The sequence below is a fragment of the Gopherus flavomarginatus genome, chromosome 11 (genome assembly GCF_025201925.1).
Source record: "Gopherus flavomarginatus isolate rGopFla2 chromosome 11, rGopFla2.mat.asm, whole genome shotgun sequence".
NCBI lineage: Eukaryota > Metazoa > Chordata > Testudines > Testudinidae > Gopherus > Gopherus flavomarginatus.
This window is the reverse complement of record NC_066627.1, coordinates 41,439,537-41,457,367: the sequence shown is the minus strand read 5'-3', so window position 1 is coordinate 41,457,367 and position 17,831 is coordinate 41,439,537. Positions and strand designations below refer to the sequence as shown.

General features: G+C 40.0%; 1 protein-coding gene across 3 annotated transcripts in view; it reads left to right on the top strand.

Moving 5' to 3' along the window:
- The window catches only part of LOC127031059 (serine/threonine-protein phosphatase 4 regulatory subunit 1-like), a 40,180-nt gene that overhangs the window by 20,880 nt on the left and 1,469 nt on the right, over positions 1-17,831 (top strand). For all 3 annotated transcript variants that reach the window (XM_050917770.1, XM_050917771.1, XM_050917769.1), the window contains 11 exons: positions 863-1,021; positions 1,862-2,055; positions 2,500-2,954; positions 5,534-5,751; positions 7,222-7,314; positions 8,065-8,250; positions 8,588-8,749; positions 9,633-9,733; positions 11,977-12,097; positions 15,352-15,486; positions 16,528-16,669. In XM_050917770.1, coding sequence (XP_050773727.1) covers positions 863-1,021; positions 1,862-2,055; positions 2,500-2,954; positions 5,534-5,751; positions 7,222-7,314; positions 8,065-8,250; positions 8,588-8,749; positions 9,633-9,733; positions 11,977-12,097; positions 15,352-15,486; positions 16,528-16,669 — 1,966 coding nt within the window. The remainder of the gene's footprint in view (positions 1-862; positions 1,022-1,861; positions 2,056-2,499; positions 2,955-5,533; positions 5,752-7,221; positions 7,315-8,064; positions 8,251-8,587; positions 8,750-9,632; positions 9,734-11,976; positions 12,098-15,351; positions 15,487-16,527; positions 16,670-17,831) is intronic.

Here is a 17,831-nt window from a genome sequence, read left to right as displayed (position 1 = left end):
TGTCAGTGCAGGACAGGAACTAGCTGTACTTATTGCAAGTGAGAATCCTGGTAAAACACCACGTTTGTGCCACTAATATTCTGTCTATTTCTTTTAGCAAAAGGCAATGAAAAATCAATTTTGATTTGAGTGTGATTGCTGTACAGATATGTATAAAATAGCATTTTAACAGAAACACAGATGTGTTTGCAAAAGTCTAATTAAAACAAATTACTTTCTTCTGCACGTTTCTGGCTATTTTTCCTTTGCTAGACTTGTTAAATAAAATCTTGGAAACTTGTGTGAGAAAGGGGGAAAAAAACCAAAGGGGAGGAAGAGGTGGTGGTGGAATTTCCTGAGGCAGTGTTTCCAAATGAGGAGCTGGTCTGGTACTGAATAGGAAGATGGTGTATTTTGCAAGTTGACAGTTTTATCCCTCACCTCCAACATACTTTTTTTTTTTTTTAAACACAGTTGAAAGCACAAGAGAATTTTTGAAGTGATCTGATTTTTCTGTCCCCATCCCGCCACCCTCCCTAGACTAGAAAGAATTAGTTTCCCATGCTTAATAAGTTATCCTTATACCAAGATATGCTTGCAGAAAAGAGAGCCTATTGCTAATTTCCCCTATGCCCGTCCCCTTAATTTAAATGAAAGCAAGACACAACTGAGATGAATGGGGGATGGAAATTTTTAATTCTTCAGTAATTAATATAATTATAATTATTTTTCTTCTCAGTCACTACTTTTGCAACCTTTTTCACTCATTGCACACAAACTACCAACTACTTTTTTCCAAGTAATTAAACCAACTGAAAGTGGTATCTTGTACTGCAGCTTCAATACCTGTTTAATTAGCTATAGTTTCATTCATTTTTGACAGATTCCAAAGTTTTTTGAGCTCTGCTCTGATAGTGTTTGGGGAATGCGAAAATCTTGTGCTGAATGCTTTATGGCTGTGTCTTACACTACTTCCTCAGAAGTTCGCAGAAGCAAGCTGTCCCCTCTCTTTATCAGTCTCATCAGTGACCCCTGCAGATGGGTAAGTAGGTGGTGAGGTACCTCTGACCTAAAAGAAATTCATGCATGCAAGCTACCTTTTTCAATTACAAGGACTTTCAAGTGGCCAAACCAGTGGCTTAATAGCAAAGATAGGTCTCCTGTATAGGCACACGTGGTAATTCTCAGTCTTGGACCCTCAAATGGAGGACACTGAGGGCAGCATGGATGCAGCATGCATATGCTTTCTTCATGCAGACATGCCACCCTGTAAAATGTAGTGCTCATATAATTAGAGGACAGATTAAAATTCAATTGCATGGGCACATGTACAGTCCCCACCAAAGACTGAAAGCTGGTATGTTAGGTATGTGGTCTTCTGCTTTTTTTCGTTTCCATGTTCACTTTAGAAATGTAAAATGTCATGCTTAGAAGGTGGGTGTCATTCTGGGCCTTCTAAAATTTGGCCCATCAAACTTGGGGATGGTGCTTTAAATTTTTTTTGAAAAAGTGTTTAATGTAATCGCCATTATGACAGTGTTTTCATTGTCAAGATACTGGGTGCATAGGGCTTTTGGACCGTGTCTGTGAAACAATTATGATTTGACTTGAATCATGTAGTGAAAAATTAAATAAGTGAAATGAACTATATTTGCTAACGCGCATTTTGCTTCTTGAATCCCCTTACTCTGATGTCTTGCTTGTTCATGATAAACTCTAGTAGTAAAAATGTATTAATTGAAGCCTGGGCTGACTTAATAGCAAAGTATAACCTTGTAATATAGTAAGAGCTAAATTTGAGCCACATTTCATATTCATTATTAACAATTTACCAAAAGGCAGCATGGCTACAACATATGTCACATCTTTATTTTTGTGCCAGGTTCGCCAAGCTGCTTTTCAGTCTCTAGGCCCGTTTATTTCTACCTTCGCAAACCCTTCTAGTGCCGGTCTTTATATTCGGGAGGATGGGACCCTCAGTATCCGACCATCAGCACAGGATGTGACTTCCAGTTCCTGCCAACCAGGCAACAATGCAAACATCACATCTGCCAGTATGAACATTGTATCCTCCAGGTAAAGCTATGATTGAGGTGTGAAAAGGGAGAGGAAAACTGACAACATATTTTTTCCTCCACAGTCCTTTAGTTTTAGTTGATATGATCTTGTGTTTAAATATGTGACTGAAAATAAGACCTTTTGTAATGTAGGTGTAGTTTCAATAATGGTTTAAAATGTGGGCTACAAAGGTCTGATGAATTGCCACATGATTTAATTTAGCTACTTTAATGTTTCGCCAGTAATTTCTTGGAGGGGAAAGGGAAGAGAGGAGGGGGAAAATGTATTGAAACTAAAGTTGAAACAAGTAGTTCTAAAGCAGGATTTGTCCTCAAGTAGAATAGCTCCACTTATTATAATTGCTCTTGCTGCCTTATCTGGAGCATGTGTCTTTTTAACTTGAAAGTGCTGTTCTAGGGTGTATACCTTTTTGTTTTCCTAATGCTATGTCTCTGTTCTCAGTTTAGAACAACCAATAGAAATTAAATCGGAATCATCAACTGAAGGGACTTCAGCACAAGCCAACCCCTTGATCTTTGTTGAAAGCCCAAGGACAGACCTACTGAAAGGAAGTTCAAACAGTTGTGGTAGTCCTGGAGAGGCTCGTACTAGATTGTCCCAGAATGAGAATACCACTGCTTATGTGATAAAAGGCATTAAAGACTGTCACATAAGCAATTGCCAGGGAGTGAACTCAAGGTTCCAGTCTGCTGAGGATATCTTTAATACTTTCCTGTACTGGCGCCCCCCACTCCCTGATATAAGTCAGGATTTGGAGCTGCTTCAGTCCAAGACTGAGAAGCGTGAAGAAGGCTGCTCTGTGTCGAAAGCTATGTGTAAAAACTGTGTTGCCAGTAGTGAAATAAAAAAAGTGCTGGAAAGCTTGCAGGAGCACATAGATGATCCAGATGTTCAAGGTAAAAGCCTACAATAGTAGCGATATGTGGAGGTATAGTTTCTGATGTCTCATGCTGCGAGGGTTCCCTGCACCCTTCAAAGCTCCTTATAGCAGCAGCCCTTTCTTGCCTAAAGCCAAGTATCTCAACATGGAAGTTCCTGTGATTCCTGTCCCAGAGGGCTGACTGGGCTCATCTCCCTGCTCCAGGCACTGCAGCCTCTGGAGTCCCAGCACCACTCAGGTTTGGCCCAGATGTTATGGTGACAGACGTCCGAGTAGGCCAGATTTGAGTGAGTGGTACTGCAACCCCCTGAGGCTGGGAGGGGCAAACCAGTATGACACTGCAACCTTGAAGGTTGCAATGCTTGCAGTGGAGAGCCAAGTCCAGCCAGCCCGACAGCATAGGAGCCACCACTCTGGGGTAAGTGCGGGGCAAGACCCAACCACCCTGGGGGGGCAGGATCCAACCAATACCACCCAGGGCCTCCGCCCCCCAGACTATTTACCGAGTCACAATAGGCCATAAACATTTTCAAATGGGTCCTGAGCCCCAAAAGATTGAGAACCACTGGAAAAAGTGGAAGGAAAAAGTGAGTGGTGGGGACAGAAGGCACAATAAGAAATATCAGAACAGAAAACTCAAGGGGAGAAAGGTTAATGACTAGGAAAAGAGCAAGAAGTGAAGTGGAACTGGAGCATAGGAGTTGGCAACAGTGAGGTGTCGCATGACTGACACAAATACAGTAGAAAATAAAGAAAAGGGTTTGAGGCTACTAAGAAACAGTGAAGGAGTTAGACAGGTAAATCTGTATCTTTTCCATCATACCCTCTATTGTAATGTCCTTGCTTTTCATTATTCCTCAGCCAAGCAACCTTCCTCCCTTTCAAAATAAAAGGATGTGTGGATGCTCATTTCTCTTCCTTCCTAGCCAAGCTGCCAAAACCCTCTGACATACCTCTACCTGATCTGATTCTCATCTCTTTTCTGTGACCATCATCTCATCTCTTCCCATCTGCTCTTAAATGGTCACTGCTTTTGGTCCTGGTATATGCTCTCGTGTTTCACCTTTAAAATCTAGTCGCCGGGAGTTGGACCAATGTAAATATTTTGAAAGCTATTTGAAAATCTGAGTTCGGGGAGCCTTTTTTGTTCCTATTTTCACAGAATGGTGCATTACATAGAAATGAAGCTGTGTTCAAAACTACATTGGGAATCATGGCAAAACATACTCATTTTTGTTGTTTTGATCCATTCCTGAAAGACACTTTGAGAGACCTTCACTAAATACTTCCTCTTGCTTATATTTCATCAGAACTGGCTTCATCTGTGTGTATGTGATATTCTGGGGATCACCCAAACTGGTAAGCAGTTCTGTCACTGCCTGCCCTGTAACTATGGGGTGCCTTAATGCTGTGCTGCTATGGCTCAGATCCCTGACACCAATAGGTTGCCCACAAGCACAAGGTCTCACCCTGGCTTCCACCAGCTTAGTTACTCTTACAGGGTGACACCAACAGCCCTTCCAGTCCCAAATCTCGCCTAATCTATCCTCCCCAACTTCTTAACTACCAGAGTCTCAGACTTTTTCCCTCTAGTTCATCACTCCCAAAGGTATGAAACCAGCCACCCAGTTATCAGCTCACTTTTTGCACAACAGAGATCTGCTTGGGGTAAAAAATTCAAAGATGAAATAGTAAGGGAGAACAAACATACAAGTTACACAGTAAATAAATACAAAATGCAACTTCTTGATTTACACGTGTATGTTAGATACAGTTCCTTCTCTATTACAAGTTACCTGTTGCCTTTAAACAGTTTCTCAGCATATACCCTAACTGCAGGGGGGATCCAGAGTTTCACAGGCAGCCTCCTACCTCAAGGCTGGCCTTCAGTTTCTGGATGAAGGCCTCAGTTTCATGCTTTCTTTCTAAAAGTGTTCCCCACACACCCCACTCTCCTCCATGTTAAATTGTTTTAAGGATAGTGAAATAGGACATGATCCAGGGTTCCTTGCCATCAGAGATTTTCAGAGGTCTGTCCAGAGAATGGAAACAGATACTTATGTGTTTCTGCTGGAAACGGTAATACTGCCTCTAAATCTATGCTCACAGTTTATCTGAAAGATTTTGCTGAAGTTAATTCTTGACCTTTTTTTGCAGAGGTAAATATTTCTTCTCATGTTTCTATGCATTTTGTGTGGGTTTTTTTTTAAATCTCTCAGTATAAATAATTGTAGCATTAATACTCCTTTAAAATGAAGCACAGAATGGAAACTGAAGACCTGTATACGCTATGCTGGCGAAGGGTACTAGAAGGATGTGTTTTGTAGAGTGTGCTAATGTGTTGTGCTCTAGCTGCCCTGTGTAGAGCCTGATGGTGTGCTCTAAAAAGTACCTGGTTCACGCTGATGTTGTCCCATTTTACACAGGACTACGTTAATGTGAACTAGTTATCTTTCAGAGTGCATCATAAGGGTCTACACAAGGCAGTTAGAGTGCAGCCTCTTAGTGCTCTTTACAAATCACATCCATCTGGTGACTTTGCCAAGCTATGTAGAAAAGCCCTAACTGTGTCCCTGATCCCTTTACTTTATACAGCCCAGGTTCAAGTATTGTCCGCTGCGCTCAGAGCTGCTCAGTTTGAGTCTGTCAATGATTATGAGACCAAACACACAGAAGAGAGAAATGGCAAACTTCAGAATGAATTGTCCACTTTTGAAGCCAGCGATGCCACTGTGGAGAAGAACACTTTGTCCTCTTCATCATTCCAGGATGATGTAAGCAACCAATCTACTACCAGCATACTGAAAAGCACAGTAAGTATGCACTCATCCTCTGGATAGACAAGTAAGCTCTTAAGGTACAGACAATGTCTACCTCCATTTGCCCAGCAATTAGCATAACAGTGCCCTGTTCTTGATTGGGGGCCCTAGATGCTACTGTAGTATAATTTATTATATTCACTTATTATATAAAAGAAAATTTAAAGTTTTTCAAGGAGCTTATTTGTATTTGGGTTCAGGTGAGCCAGGAAATAGAAAGCTTTGAGTGGCAGTACAGGAGCTTCATGGAAAACAAACCTAACAAAATCTTCCCTGTTTCTGAAGAAAATATAAGTCATTTGTCCCCAGACAAGGGACTAAATCAACCAGCGGCAATACACATTCTTCCTTACTGCCATTTTACAATACTCTTAATGTGCATGTAGGCTAAATAGGAAAACTTTTTCACAGTGCTTGCAATTTTGTCTTTGTGATGAAGCTAATCATAGGAAGATACTAAAACCATGCTTGTCCCCTAAAATAACACATTCATTGCTAGCATGTGTGTTAACCACAACTTGATGTTCGCCTTTCATTCCTCCACAATACAGAAGTACATTTTTTTAATCACCAGCATTTTATTAGGAATTCATAAGGAGGCATGCTTCACAAATTGAACTTGGATTTGAGTTCACCAGAACAGTTCTTCACTGATCTGTGGGAAAACAAAAGCAGTATCTTGAGGGAAATACAGGAGAATTAGAGTTTTCGGGAGTGTACTGCAAAATGAATAAAACTTTCATCAGTGTATTATTTTTGCTGAAGGAAATATATTGAGCTGGTTTGTCAGTATCTGCTAAATTGGCAGAGAGAGTAGAACCTTTAGAGAATGAATAAGAAACTACCTTCCAGTATCTGAAGGATGTTGGGTTCATTGCAATTACAATTAATAATTGATTATACCTTTTTAAACTATTGAAAATATTCATCAGTTACTCAATCTAAACATGGTTCTGAATTCGGAGTGTGAGCATGAAGGCAGAGGCGTTATTTCAACATTGACCTTTTCACTGAAATCAAAATATTCTGGCAAGTGTCCCATGGACATTTTAACAGTCATAAAATTTGGTTAAAGAAAGTCCTTTGGGGTAATAACTTTGTTGCCATAGTGAGTCAATAACTAGATGTGCAGTATCTGTTAATCATAGTGATTGTTCTTGATCTGACCTGCTATTCGTGAAGCTTAAAACTGATCCTTTCTTGATTAAGACGTTGCATAGAATCAGTTTTGTTGTGGGTGATTCTTATATGGCCAAATTCTGCTTGCATTACTCACATAAGTAATCATCTTGACTTGGCTACTTACATGAGTAGTGTGAGCATGATTTGTCCCTCAAAGACCTGCTCTGTGTCTGAATTATGTTGCTCTTCAGTGTAATGCTTTGAGATATACTAAAGAGTAGTTCTGTAATGAAAGAAAGTAAAACTAACTGTTTTCATCATAAATACTACATCCTTTTACAGGAGTCAGAGGAACAACACAATGGGACCATTGAATTTTTAAAGAAAGAACAACATAATAATCCACTCATTGAAGATGATAAATCTAAGTTACAGGTGATTTAAAATATTCATTCATGATGCCTTACCCTCAACTCTGACATTTCTTTGTTTGTCTGTAATGTGATAATTTGTAAACACCTGTCCAATCAATTCCATAATTTCAGAAAATATTCTAGGCATTAATGAGTAGAACTCTATTGATTTTGATAAAATAATTAATGGAAATCCAGGCTTTTCCTTTTCCAGGCAAGCCCACAGAGTGCATATTTCTGCTGCAGACAGAGGAATCTCTCTGGTGTCCCCAGCTGCTGCCTACACATCACAGGCAGCAGCTTAATATGCTGCTCTCACCGGGTGTACAGATTGGCCTACAAGCAACAATTTCGTTGTTAAATTGCCAGAGAAGTTTATTTAAGCAGAACTGCATTGGAAAATCTAGCTGTTAGATCTAGCTGCATAAAATAACCTGATGCTGCACCCAAAATGATGTTTATTCAGTAATAAAATCAACCTTTGCTATCTTCCTGATCTGACACATAGACTGTTGCCTACTGCTTTGTCTAAACTGGATGACAAGCCACCCAAGGTAGTGACTCATGCTGTAGTTTGTTGCGCTTGCCTGACATAGGGTGTGGAGTGTTCAGTCATTTGTTGTTCTGTCCTGGCATGTGCCACTGGTGCACTTGCCATCTGGTTAGAGGCAAGAGAGAAGGCTGTTCTAGAGCAGCTGTCTTTCCATGCTGATGATATCTTCCTCTTTTTTTTAATTTATTAATGTTAATAATTTACTATCTTTGTCTGTAGGATATCATACCTCAACCTTTATTAGACCAGTACTTGTCAATGACTGACCCAGCTCGAGCCCAGACTGTTGACACTGAAATAGCAAAACACTGTGCATATAGTCTCCCGGGGGTGGCCTTAACTCTGGGCCGGCAGAACTGGCATTGTTTGAAAGATACGTATGAGACCTTGGCAGCAGACGTACAGGTAAAGCTGAATTTTCAAATAAGCATTCAGAATTCTAAGCAAATTATACAAATTAGAAATATAAGCGAACTATGCTGTAGTTTACAAGAAATAATATCTAAAATTGACAGTGAATAAAATTTTGTGATCAATCCAGAATGTTGGGCCAGATGCACTTTTTTTATTTAAGAAAGGAAACTTTATAAATGACACATGCTATGCAGCACCTGGCTTTCGTGTAATGGATTCTGCTTTTTCTGCCCATACCCTTCAAAATATAAGTGTACTTCTATTTAAGAGTTGCTCAAGTATCTCTGTGGTGTTTAATCTAGATTGTCTTTTTTTTAACTATGGACAGTGGAAGGTCCGTCGGACGCTAGCTTTTTCCATACACGAGCTGGCTGTTATTCTGGGGGATCAACTAACAGCAGCTGATCTGGTGCCGATCTTCAATGGATTCTTAAAAGATCTGGATGAAGTGCGGATTGGAGTTCTTAAACATCTCTATGACTTCCTTAAAGTAGGAGATTATATAGCAGTTTAAATTTTTGCTTTCATTTTCTTAGGCACATTAAACCTCCATTTTTCATGCAGCAATTGTCACAGAAGTTTTTTGTGGATTCAAATATATAATTTAATTTTTTTTGGGTTTTGGATTTTTTGCAGAGAAGTTAATTTTTTAATTAAGGATCCTCCACTTTCTCCTCTAAAACTCAAACTAAATCCATGTGAAAATCTGACTTTGTTTGCTTACTTTTGTAAACTGTTGTAGTGGAACTGTGTTCAAAGCAATCTAAGTGGCCTATGATCAATTGAGAAATGAAAAGGTATCAGGTCATCAAGTCCATCTTCAGGGTCCATTGCAAGATTGACCCCTGTGATGGTGTTTTTAAAAATGTTTTGCCCAGTCTTGTTTAAAATGTCTCCAGAGATGGGACTTCCACCATTTCCCTTGGAAAAGTAATACAGTGTGCACTCAAGTGAGGGCAGGCCTGAACTTATGCTCTCTACTGACCTTAGCTGGTAGAAAAAGTGTGACTGAAATAAATCATCTAAGGATTTGTGTGAATGCTATGCAGGCCTAATTTGTTCATGCATTATTTGAGTAACTGCACAGGCAGAAGTGCCTAAGTAGCCCTTGGCATATGTAGCTACCCCAATTGGGTGTGCATAACTTTCAGAACCTGGGCTTTAGTTTTCTGAAGAAAAAGCAGATTCCCTGTAAACTGTAATCTGATTTTAAGAGTTCTTTCTAGCAGGAAAATACAAATAAACAGCAGTGACAGGGAATAACCCTGAAAGAAGTGAAAAGTATTTTATAAAGCTTCAAACAAAGTTTTGAACTGCTGGATTAATCAGTTGTATTTACTAATCAGTTGTTTGTGGAATGACATTTCCTGTAGTTGCTTCATGCAGACAAAAGGCGCGAGTACCTTTACCAGCTTCAAGAATTTGTTGTGACTGATAACAGCAGGAATTGGAGGTTTCGTTACGAGCTGGCAGAGTAAGTAAAACTTGTTAATGTGTGGTTCCATTACCTTTCATGGTAATGTTCAGAATTGTAACACACCCTGAATGTGAGTAGAAGGCAGTAGCTTTCCATTTAAAGGGACATGGAGATTATTTTTAGGTTAAACTTTGAACTACGTGAAGACCAGAAGATCTTGTACAGTAGCAACAATTTAGGTTACAACATATTGCCCCACCAACGAGCCTTAGCTCAACCTTTAGGGATCACCTGTTAGATGAGAGGATAGATCAATATCTGTTATCATTCACCTCTGCTGAGGCAGCCAGCCAAAGGTGCCAATTATAGTGATGGACTTGTGATATGGACTCTATCCATTAGGAAGTGTACCATCAACTTATTTCATATAGGCCCCTATCTTGCTGAACTGTACTCCGACAGCATTTCTCATTGTTGGCAAATAGTAGGGTTATCTAACTACATGGGAGCAGTGAGTATGAATAGGTAATTTTACACTTGTATATAGCATTGGTAGATATTTTAGAGTACTGCATAAAGTCTAGTGTCCACAATTTAAAAAGAATGCTGAAAATTAGAGTGGGTGCAGAAAAGAGCCACAAAAATGACTCAAGGGCAAATGCGTTACAGTGAGAAACTTAGAGTTCAATCTGTTTAAATGATCAAAAAGAAGATTGAGAGGTGATTTGACCCCAGGATAAAAGTATCTTTACAAAGAGAAAATAGCAGATCATAAAGGACCGTTTAATCTGGTGGAGAAAGGCATAGCAAGAACAGGTGGTAGATGCTGAAGCTAAACAAATTCAGATTAGAAATAAGACCCACGTTTTTAAGAGTGAGAGTGATTAACCGTTGCAGCAAGCTACGAAGGCAAGTGGTGGATGCCTTTGAGTCAAAGCTAGATGCCCTTCTGGAAGATATTATTTATTAATCATGTTTACTATCATAGGGCCAGCCAATGATCCCTTTTGCAATAGACCTGTATAAATAGAGTAGCAGGTAGAGTCAAATGCAGGTTATTGAGTTTGATACAGAAGTAACTGAGTGAAATTCAATGGCCTGTTATATACAGGAAGTCAGACTGTTGTCAAAGGTTCCCTTCCAGGTCTTAAAATCTATGAAACTCTGGTAGATTATGTTAATGCTCATTCAGTTAGTTGTATGTCAGCAGCAAGAGCCAATGACATGTATGATTCTATTCAGTTCTAGTGCTTATATGTAAATCAACAAAATGTGTATGGCATTGGTTTTTCCATTTGTACAATTAGTTGACTCATTTTGGTGTTTTTGCTTAAGTGGGAGCGGAATGGGATGGAATAGGGACTGGTAATGGTTCTAGTAATGGTGGCTTGTTTCAATATGATTTTAGGATCTAAATGGCTAGCCTGTAGATAGACACATTCCTTGATGTTTCTAGCTACTTAAACTCTTTCCATAAAGCATTTTAATGCATACAATTAAAATACTTTCCTTCACAGTAATCTTAGTTCAGTAGGTTTGTTTGAGCTGTTGAGGTTTTAACCCCCATACCATGCTGCTGGTGTAATGTTATCCTTGTATTATAAACCCAGTGAGGAAAATTGCAGTGAATGTTGTGTTAAGTTCCCTGACATCTAGTGGGAGAACTTTGTAACGTCGGTATTATTTTTTTTGCTGTGATTGGCAGAATTTCACCAGCTACTTGTTGTTCTTATGGCTATAATATATGCAGTTTCCCACCGATGATGCAACTTAAGTAGGAGATATTTACATATTCACTGCAAATATTCAAATATTTCTCATCTTAACTTCCTAAGAGTATGTGTGGTTGTGTTCTGTAGTTAGGAAGAAATTTTCCATTATAGCATAAAAATGTCAAAATTCCTCAACATTTTTATCTAATAATAAACTATTTTAAAGTATTAGTGAAGAAGGAACGAGTGGAAAGTAAGATAAGGAATTTTGAGAATCCCTGAGTAACTTACTTTTGTAGTTCGATAATGTCCTTATACACCTGCAATTTATGTCAAGTCTCGTCACTGAAGCTGCATTTTTTTGTATTTAATTTTATTGAAATGTAGTAGTTCCTATATAAATTTTAGTCTGTCTGGGAGACTAAACAGAAGAACAAAATCCCAAAGCTTTGCATAATGAAAAATGATTGTTCTCCCAGATTTTCAACAACTTTGTTCGTGAAACCAAAATGATTTTGCCCCATCTTCAGCAGGAAGGCGATTAAAGAAAAGAGGAATGTTTTGACTCAACGATCCCTTGTATTTCAGACAGCTGATCCTGATATTAGAACTCTATAACCCCAATGATGTGTATGACTACTTACGGCACATTGCGTTAACTCTGTGTTCGGATAAAGTATCGGAAGTCAGGTGGATCTCCTTCAAACTGGTAAAGCATTTTACATGCCAAAAAAATTTATGAAAAATGTATTTAATAGCAACACCGTTACTTGAAAAGCTTATTGAAATTATATAGTAACAACAGATACTATGAACATAAATGTTTCAACTAGACCCGGTCAAAAAATGAAGAGACAATTTTTCATGAAGTATTGTGAAGTAGTTTCTGTGCTCCAAATGGTTTTTTTGTTTTTTTGAATTTCAGTTGTCAAAAAATGACTGCAGGGAGGAAAAAAAGAAGTGGAAAGGAAGGGAAAAAAAAACACCAAAATGATAAATGAAAAATTTCAACAAAATCTAGTTTTTGAAAAATTTTATTGAAACATTTTTTTAAAATTTACAAATTTTAAAATTTTGAAAAAATAGTTTTTTCATTTAAAAATATCTTGTTCCAAAAAAATTGAGACTAGCTTTAGTTTCAACATCTTCCATGTACGCTTATTTTTTTCTGGGCACAATACAATTATACATGCACTTTTGCAGAGACAAAAGTGGTGTGGAGAAAGTAAATAAGGAAGTGTTATTTACGCCTCAGAACCCAAGAATTAGGAGTCAGCAAATGAAATTAATAGGCAGCTGGGTTAAAACAAAGAAAAGTATTTCTTCACACAATGCACAGTCAACTTGTGGAACTGTTTGCCAGAGGATGTTGTGAAGGCCGACTATAACAGGGTTCAAAAAAGAACTAGATAAATTCATATAGGATAGGTCCATCAATGGCTATTAGTCAGGATGGGCAGGGATGGTGTCTCTAGCCTCTGTTTGCCAGAAGCTGGGAATGTGTGACAGAGAAAGAATCACTTGATTACCTGTTCTGTTCATTCCCTCTGGGGCACCTGGCATTAGCCACTGTCGGAAGACAGGATACTGGGCTAGGTGGACCTTTGGTCTGACCCAGGATAGCCATTCTTATGATAAAAGGTGAAGTCCTGACCCCACCTGAAATCAGTAACAAAACTCCAGTTGACTTCAATGAGGTTGGGATTTAATGCAGACTTTTTCAGGTGCATTTTTGCAAAGGCAAAATCAGAGGTTCCTGAGCAACATGGTTTAAAAAATTCTCACCCACAATCTATTACATTAGACTTCTGTTTTTTTAATTGTGGCTTGATAAAAGTTTACAGAATGGACTGGGCATTGAGTATATTGACTAAATACTAATTTTACAAATCTACAAGCCTACTAATTACATGGTTAATGAACAGAACTATTTTTTAGACATATTTAAAGATAAAGGGGGAGTTTTAATGTATGTACCCAGGTCTTCATGGACTTATTTTTTTTAAACTTACTGATAAGAATACATATGTATAAAAGAGATTAAGGAAAACCTAGTTCTTTTTTTAAATAAGGCTAACTCGTATGTACAGAATGACGGGAATACAAAATGAAATCCTGACTACTTACTATAATCTGATGTGCTGTAGTCCTGATACAATGTGCAACATTGCACACTGTGGTGATAAAGTATTAGACTCCGCTTGGAAGATGTGGCTGCTTTGAAGGGAAAGCTGAACTCTGAATTTCCCTCCCTCGTGTCATAGTGTTAATGGTAATTTTCTTTATGAATGATCCACATATGAGTAACAGCTATTTTTTTTCGTCTTCCTCAAAACTAAGATTCTCATACGTAATCATAACTATTCAGGAGATAGCAGCACAGTTCTCTTGAATTTATTTCTAATAACTTCTTTGAGCCCATTTTGTATCAGACCTTTCCTGTTAAATATATATGCCTTCTGTAGAGAAGGACATGCTAGTAATCAGATACATGGAAAAAGTAGACAAATGCTCTTACTGTTCACTGTTCTTTCCTGTAAGTTGGTCTTATGCTGTAATATAGTTTTGTTTAATAGTGTTTAGTAGGTAGAGAACTTGTCTATATGTTGGCACCACAGACATCACAGGATTTTCTCTTCACTGCTTTGGTTCTCTACAGAAAGGTGGTGGTGTTGGCGGTAGTGGCGGCAAGGATATCACTGAGACCATCCCAAAGTGGTGGTGTAACATTTCTTTTAAAACCAGTGTTTTAGTGAGACAATAGCAAAGTAGACAGTTGGGTCAGTAAAGAAGCTTAAAAATGGCCTCTTCTCTCAACCTTTGTGTTTCAGAGCTGTGCTAAGTAAAGCTTTTGTCAAAACAAACAACACTATAGTTTAATGATACCTATAGTTCTGCAGAGGTTTTGGCATTCCTAAGTAGTAGTCTTCAAGTAAAGTGATGCCACTTAAATGCTAGTATTCACAGTCTAAGGGTATGTCTACATCTACAATTTTGCAGCGCTGGTTGTTACAGCTGTATTAGTACAGCTGTATAGGGCCAGCGCTGCAGAGTGGCCACACTTACAGCAACCAGCGCTGCAAGTGGTGTTAGATGTGGCCACACTGCAGCGCTGTTGGGCGGCTTCAAGGGGGGTTCGGGGAACGCGAGAGCAAACCGCGGGGAAGCAGGTCTCCTTCCCCGGTTTGCTCCAGTGTTCCCCGAACCCCCCTGCAAGCAGATCTCCTTCCCCACGGTTTGCTCTCGCGTTCCCCGAACCCCCGTGCAAGCAGGTCTCCTTCCCCGCGGTTTGCTCTCGCGTTCCCCGAACCCCCCTGCAACCGCGGGGAAGGAGACCTGCTTGCACGGGGGTTCGGGGAACGCGAGAGCACACCGCGGGGAAGGAGACCTGCTTGCGGGGAGGGGGTTCGGGAAACACGAGAGCAAACCGCGGGGAAGGAGATCTGCTTGCGGGGAGGGGGTTCGGGGAACGCGAGAGCAAACCGCGGGGAAGGAGATCTGCTTGCACGGGGGTTCGGGGAACGCGAGAGCAAACCGCGGGGAAGGAGACCTGCTTCCCCGCAGTTTGCTCTCGCGTTCCCCGAACCCCCTGCAAACCGCGGGGAAGGAGACCCGCTTGGGGGGGGATTCGGAGAACACCGGAGCAAACCGCGGGGAAGGAGACCTGCTTGATTACCAGAGAGGTATCCTCAGGTATGCTGGGATACCTGCTTATTCCACGGAGGTCAAGAAAAGCGCTGGTAAGTGTCTACACTTGATTACCAGCGCTGGATCACCAGCGCTGGATCCTCTACACCCGAGACAAAACGGGAGTACGGCCAGCGCTGCAAACAGGGAGTTGCAGCGCTGGTGATGCCCTGCAGATGTGTACACCTCCTAAGTTGCAGCGCTGTAACCCCCTCACCAGCGCTGCAACTTTGTGATGTAGACAAGCCCTAAATCTCCCCTCTGATCTTTTCACAGGTTGTGGCAATACTACAGAAGTTCTATGCAAATAATGCAAATGCATTGGGATTAAATTTCATTAATGAGCTTGTAGCGAGGTTCCGTCATTGTTCCAAGTGGATTGGAAGACAAGCTTTTGCCTTCATTTGTCAGGTTAGATTGCTTTTTTACATGTATGGGTGTATCAACAAATAATTGAGAGGATTTATAATGCTGGCAGGAATTGCTTTCAGAATTGGTAAAGAAATATAGAGCCATTCATCTCCAGAGTATTTAAGAACTATTCCAAATCAGTAATGAGTGAAAGTCATTATCTTCTCTGGGTGGTTCAGTGGCTTGTGTGAACTGACATGTCCAAATCACAAAAGCAAACCTCAGAAGTAGCACCCTCTCTTGTCAGCATTCTTGGCAACAAAGCAAAATATAGATGAGACTGAAAACAAGCTGTGTTTCGTGAAATCCACCTATAGTACTGGCAGGAGCATATCATCCTGCTGTGACAGGGACTATAAAGTTCACATGTGCTCTTTGAATTAGTGGTGGTTGCGGGGTGCCCAGAGTTGGTGGAGAATGGGTATGTTGCTAAACTTGTTTGCTACCGGGAGGAAGAGGAAGGGAAGTGGTCATTGACTGCCCTACTCTTCAGTTTGGTGGTCAATACTAGCCCCTGAAAAGGCCATATATCATTTCTTTAGCCAGGGAAATGATTCATATTAGTAGTTAGTTGTAAGGCAGTGGGAAGAGGAGAAGCAAAGTGTTAATGATTTCCAGAATGAAGATTGAAAGTAAGTCCACTGCCTTCATTGGGCCAACTTCAAATGAATCCGGACATCCTAAATTCATATCTAGACAAGGTAGAATGACTAAATGATACTTATCCTTGAGTGGGTCAATCAGATACTTTGATTGCGGTGTCCTTCCAGAAACTTGCAGAGGAAGGAAGGGCCATTAAAAGAAAAAATATATATAAGTAACCTCCCCTTTGTTGTAAATATAAATTTAGGCTGCTTGTATGGAACAATATACAATTGAGAGTTAGGAATACATCTGAAATACTCAGCCAGACAACTAACATTTTTTAAATACAAGCTAAACTTGAGGCAAGTTGGAAAAGAATGGGAGAGAATTGTTTTTGTTAAAGATACACTGATTATTCACCTTGCTTTATCTTATGTTCTGCTCTTACCTCCATAGGCTGTAGTAGAAGAAGAGTGTATGCCTGTTGACCATTTTGTCGAACACTTACTTCCCAGTCTTTTAAGTCTTTCTTCTGATCCTGTGCCAAACGTAAGGGTTCTGTTAGCCAAGGCTCTAAGGCAAACGCTGTTGGAGAAAGGTATGCTAAACTAATTCCTTTGATGTAAGAACTAATTTCTCATTAATTCCATCATTTCTGTAACACCGCAGCTTTTCACAAATTGGCTTGCTCAACTGATAAAAAGAATGTTCAGATTTACTATATAATAAAGGCAGAAACTAGAACATTGTAATTTTGGGATCCTACATTTAAATTCGATCTTTGCAGTGCTTGATATGAGAACACAGGCTTGTTTTTCCTTTCAAAAAGTTTTTTTTCTGCTAGCATTAAAAGGCTACTGTATATCCTCTGTAGTTTGTCACCCTCTTGTGATTTTGACACACACAATACAACAGATGTGATATTCTATTCAGTGGAGAGCAGTTGAATGCCTGTTTATAGTGGGAAAGTCACATAGCATTTTATATACATTATTTAAGGCAGGAGTTTTCAAACTTCATTGCACCGCAACCCCCTTTTGACAACAAAAAAATTACTATATGACTGTAAGAGGGGGGACCGAAGCCTGAGTCTGCCCAAGTCTCACTGCCCAGGGGGCAGGACAAAGCCAAAACCTGAGCCCCACCACCCCAGGCGGGAAAGGTGTTAAAGCTGAAGCCCAAAGGCTTCAGCCCCAGCCAGGGGCCCTATAACCTGAGCCCTGCTGCCAAGGGCTGTATCCCTTGGGCTTTGGCCATGGGGCTTGGGCTTTGGCCCCGAGCCCCTGCAAGTCTAAGCCAAGCCTGGTGACACCATTAAAATGCGAAGCTTTGAGAAGCACTGACTGAAGGCTAAGAGGAGATATCAGTGAATTATAGATCCAAAGAGGAGATGCTTTTGAGAAATTCAGAGGTTCAAAATAAATGAAAGTAATTATAATTGGATGTTTAAAAGGTTCTGCGCAAACTCAGTTTGCTATATTCATCAACTGTTTCTCAGTTCTAGAGAATGAATAGTATAACAGCCTTGTTTGCAAACATGGTCACTCTTCCACTCATAGGCATATTTCTGTAGTAGCGTTTCTCAAAACATCCAAGCCACCTCCAATACGTCTCTTTTTATAAAGGGAGTCTCCCTTCCCCGCTCCTCACCAGAATCAGTTATGTCAATGGGAGTATTTTGATAGTACTTTGAGGAAAAAATGAACATGGCGACCTGCCAATTTTCCTTTCTTACTGGTACATTTGCACTTGAGGGCCAG